This window comes from Phoenix dactylifera, unplaced genomic scaffold (genome assembly GCF_009389715.1).
Source record: "Phoenix dactylifera cultivar Barhee BC4 unplaced genomic scaffold, palm_55x_up_171113_PBpolish2nd_filt_p 001529F, whole genome shotgun sequence".
Taxonomy (NCBI): domain Eukaryota; kingdom Viridiplantae; phylum Streptophyta; class Magnoliopsida; order Arecales; family Arecaceae; genus Phoenix; species Phoenix dactylifera.
The window spans coordinates 87,552-92,852 of record NW_024068838.1 but is presented as its reverse complement, the minus strand read 5'-3'; the positions used below and the strand labels follow the sequence as shown (position 1 = coordinate 92,852).

The following is a 5,301-nucleotide window of genomic DNA, read 5'->3' as shown; positions in this document are numbered from 1 at the left end:
GGTAAATAAAGAAAAACTAGTGGACTATTAGAATAAGAGACATCCTTTTGATTTATTTTTTCAAAAAATCTTATGATAGTTATACATACATATATACATAAGCACATACATATGTACACACACAAATACAATATAGCATATTGAGCTTGAACACAAGCTTGGAGTAAATCAAGTAAAAGATTTATGGTGAGACTTTGAGCTATATTAATTTGGAATTTTCGAACAGCTTCTTTTCACTATTTTTTGGGAAGTCATATGAAATCAAATAAATTATTTAGAACTCCAGAGCTTTATCCTTTATATAAGACAGATCATCCATTACTCCAAAATGTTTGTTTAACTAATGCATGGACAATCTTCAGTACGTAATACATGGACAGCATTTATGCATGGACTAGGAACAATCTTCAGTACGTAATACATGCACAGCATCTATACAACAATCAACAGTATTTTAGATCCTTTTTTCTAAGCACTAATGAATTCATTGTTGTGCTTCACCCAGCACTGGTTAGAATAGATCATTTAGCCATAAGACACCCCATAATGGATCTTCATCATCACATATTGAAGAGAACTGGCATATTCTTAGTAACTAAACAAAGTAAGGCATAAAGACTCAGTCCCTCACTCCGAAGGAAGGAGAGAGCTCAGAGGGCAAAGGATGTGTTTCAAGTCAAGAAGCTCATCATTTTTACTGATTGAGCACTTAGCAAGGCAAGAGTGGATTGACCAAGGATGGATTCATCCACACCAATGAATGGATTCAAAAATTCTAGAAAATCTTGATTTTCTTTGCAAACAAGCAAGAGGGGTACTTGTGGAACGATTGAGACAAAAAAGAGAAATAGCCTTTCAAACAAATTCACAAACAGATAACCAATAACTACCATGAACCTCACTATATATGAAGCACATGATAGGGTAAAAACCCACCTTCCTACAACAATCTAGAAGGTTAATTGTTTGCGCTTGCTTTGCCTCTTATCAAATTTTTGAATGACCAGTTATATAGTCTTCTAAAGGTGTCAACTGCGAACTGGTTCAATTGGTGAAGTCACTAGGTACCAATCACCTAGACTAAAGTCCCACCCTCACCTCAATTTCAACTAGATTTTCTCCAATTGCAATTCTCAAAAAAAAAATACCCTCTTTATTTCCATTCATTAGTACCATTTTATAGGCCATGGTCAAAGGTTTCAAACACCAGTAACAGACCTCGTACTGATTTTTTGTTGGAATGGTATGGTACTGATACATGGTATGAGACCACATTCCATACCAAAACACTATATATTATTGTCGGAAATCAGCCAAAACAGTATGGAAAGAGGTGATTTAGAGCCTTGAACAAAATCAAATAATGGTCAAAAATGGCTGCAAAATCAAATAATGGTCAAGAATGGCTGGCAGAAAAACAGCAAACATGTCTTTGAAATAGAGATGAAGGCTTTGCTTGGGCCCACAAAAGGTCTAGATGGACCAAAGATCAAGTCTCTCGTTGCTAGTCTTGGCTGACAAATATGGTGAGGGGTGTGAGATAGGTTGAATTAGGCGTGGCAATTGGGTCGGGTCAAATATGGGTTGGGTCAAAAATTCATCAATCCAAACCTGACTGGTTTATTAAACAGGTCAAATTTCAGATTTGAATCCGATCTATTATTAAACAGGTAACCTAACTCGACCCAAATAATCCATTTATTAGATAGGTCAAATCAGATTAAGTAGGTTAAACAGATTTTTAATGGATTAAATGAATTTAAACAGGTTAAACAAGTTAAGCAACTCGAGTTAAATAAGTAAGAAATAGGTTAAGCGGATTTTAAACATGTTAAAAAGGTTAAATGGTTCGGGCTATGACCCGATCCAATTATTAAATGAGTCCAAAATCTAAACATGAACCCAACCCATTAACAAATAGGTCTAGACGGGTTGACTCATTTATGACTCAAACCTGTTTATGCCAAACCCAAACCTGCTTAAAGCAGGTTGTTCAAGGTCCGGTTGACGGATTGGGTCATAAATTGTCATCCCTAGGTTGAATGAAAGAAAATAGAAGTGGAAAGAGGTGCACAAAAATAAAAGAGAAAGGTAAAGAGTAATGGATGATGAACTCGTTTTGGATGGTTTTGCGCTATGTCCAATGCCCTAGAGAAGGAGAAAAGTGAAGCAAGCTTTCAAGTGAACTTTTTTGAAGGAATACATATTGATAAGTGAAAGCCTTATCGCCACCCAAAGAAAAAAAAGGCAGCGTAAAACATAAAAAAAATATAGGTCCTACTTTCATCACATAAGTCCCTAGCCTAACAAAGATGTGATAGAAGAACTCAAAACAGAAAGAAGTAGAGAAAGAACTCAAAACTAACCACAAAGGACTCACAAGATTAAAATTTATGATCCTTAGCATCCACATTTCCAAGCCAATGGCGGAGAGAATCCTCTTGTGACATCACGTATAGCTCTCCAATACTGAGAATCAGTTTCATTAGCATTTTGAGTCTTCAAGATTGGTTCTGATTTTTATATTAGACACTTGGTTTAATAATTTTATTTATTTATGTTACAATTTTTAATGGCCAGTGACTTAAGGAAACTAGGTGAAGTCTACATCATGCCAGACCGAGTCCAAATAGCATCCATTTGCAAGCCTACAACTTCACTCCCACTCTAACAATGACAAATTTGAACTGCAGTCCAAGCAAACTGGTTCCAAGCCTGAAGACAGCAAAACCCTCCTACAGGGTTCAGAATCTAGTGTTACATCAGATCTTTGAACAGCAGACTAAGACTACTTTCCATTCAGAAGATAACAGGTGCCTAATATTACATCAGGTCTTTTAACAGCAGACTAAATATACTTTCTATTAAGAACAGTAAGGTCCTTGTCAACCTTTCAAATGCCTCCTTGATGCTCCAAACTTTTAAATGTTTTTTTTCCCTATCAATGTTAACCATCTTGAAGTTGGTGATTGCAACCCCCTCAGTCAATGGCATAAACTTTGTTGCAGTCTTAGTGACTTTTGATTCTCTACCGACAACTTGTTATTGTAGCATCGATAGCCCCACTTGTTACCTTTCTCAGCATATAAGGCATGGCAAACTAAATTCCCAGCCTGCTCATTATCCAATACAAAGAGATGACATTTGAGTAGGCTATAAGTACATTAGCTTTATGGAATCATAGACAATGGCTAGATCATTCTCAGAACTGAAACAGCAAACTTGATAATATATAAGCAACAAGTTATACCATATGATGTATACATGGGTCATGGGTCCATTTATAAAAGGTCATTCAAAACCCCTTAACTTTAAGTCCTGTACACCAAAGGTGCAAAAACTATGAACTTGATCATGGACTTAACAAGATAATAATTACTCTTTTTTCAGCAAAAAAGAACCATAATATATATAATCAGCAAAACTTGATGGAGGTATATAACAATGCCCACCATGAAAAAGAAACAATATGCATAAGAAATGAATCTTGCGATGGGAGATCCAGAAACAACAGTAAACTTTGGAACAGAAATAACTTATAGCTTTTGTTGGCATCCTATTTCTTGCCAAGAAACAATTCTCATTTCACTAACATAATTCCAGCCTTGAGCACACTTTAATGAAACAAATCATTCTTCCCATTGCCTTGACAACAGCATAAATTAAAGCCAAGAGGTAACTACAAGAAGAAAAAAGCTGACACCGTGGTCGTATGTAACCAGAATTTACTTCTAAATTAATATAAAATGTCATAAGCATATAAAAGTGGGTCAACTCATACCGCTTTGCGGAGCTTCTTGATCAGAGCCATCGGCTTCCTCTCAGGCCGCGCTGAAACCTACCAAAAGATGCATTATTTCACAAACATTAGTCAATGATGGAGACGTAAAGTGAGAAGGAGAGGGAGAGAAGAACGAATGAACATGTTAGATCTGTGATCGGATCGGAGATGAGGAAGGGAAGTAGAAGAAGGCTTGCCTCCTGCGAGCCCGAGCGTGGAAGAGCTTGACGAGCTCGTCGGTGGACATGTCCAGGAGGGCATCAAGATCGACGCCACGGTAGCTGAACTTCCTGAAGGTCCGCTTCTTCGGCTGCCCGGCCGCAACGTCCGCCTCCACGTCCGCCTGCGTTCATGCCACAAAGAATTAGTGACAGAGAGTTCGAAGTCTGAGCTCCCAAGGTCTGAGGCTGAGGCTGGAATGGAAAGGGATTGGAAGCTCACCATGGCTGCGAGCAATGGGGAAGTTCGTCCCGGGGGGCGCCGCGAGCAAGAGGCGATCTAGGGTTTTGGAGCGGAGGCCGAACGGGTTTTCTCACTCTTATAATACCCCTTTCTTTCGTTTTTCTTTTTTTTTCAAATTGGACCTTGGCTAAAGGTTAAACAACATCTAGCTTCCTCAGATTTTCAATGCTGATCCTCTTCATTCACGACGTCACACGCAACCGAGCCTAACTCGGAACCATAACTGACGTGGTCGAACGTAATAAGCCCTTGACTAGATTTATTAAAGTATGCACAATTAAGGCTATCAAACGGGCCGGGCTGCTCAGGCTCGGCTCCGGGCCTGGCTCGGTAAAAGCCTGGCTTGGGCTCGGCTTGTTAGTCAAACAAGCCCGAGCCCGAGCAGCTCACGAGCCAAACGAATCCAAATGAGAGCTCAGGTCCAATTAGCAATTTAATTAGGTCCCAATTAAAACTTGGACTCAACCCAATTAAAATTTTATTTGGCTTAATCAATTTAAATCCCAATCTGATTGAACCCAGTTGGATTTAGATCAGACCCAACCCGAACTAACTCAAATCCATTTAATTTCTTTAAATCGAATTGAATTGATTCGGGTTCAGACTCAACCCGTTAACCCGAACCAACCCGTTAACCCATTCCCTCCTCCTCCTCTTTCTTTTTCTTTTCTTCTCCTTTCTTTTCGGTTTCTCTAGAACCTTCCCAACCCCACCTCCACGGCTCCACCCCCACCCACGACTCCATTCTCCTCACCCCCAAGCCTGAAGCCGATGCCCCCCTCCCTGCCCCTCCCCTCTGACAACGGCTACGACGACGAGGGCAACGACGACGATGATGCCATACACCCGATCCCAGCTCTCCAAGAAGCTCCGCCGCCTCTACAAGAAGTTCCGCATCATGTCTGGCCGCATCGCCCGTGGCCAGGACCCATCCCGCCTCGCTCTGCATGACCGCAACCTCCTCCATCTCTGCGCCCGCCTTTGGCACCCTTCCTACGCCTCCTCTCCCTTCTCCGCCCCTGATGCAGCCACCCCAGGCGGGGGAGGCAACAAGTGCC

At 40.6% G+C, this 5,301-nt stretch overlaps 1 protein-coding gene across 1 annotated transcript; it reads right to left on the bottom strand.

The window, feature by feature from the left end:
* Positions 1-2,688: 2,688 nt before the first annotated feature.
* On the bottom strand, positions 2,689-4,347 carry LOC120108757 (40S ribosomal protein S15). Its single transcript, XM_039122462.1, is given in 4 exon segments — positions 2,689-3,822; positions 3,825-3,838; positions 3,979-4,124; positions 4,223-4,347. Coding segments are annotated over 4 exon segments (210 nt in total). The 5' UTR covers positions 4,226-4,347; the 3' UTR covers positions 2,689-3,775.
* Positions 4,348-5,301: the final 954 nt, after the last annotated feature.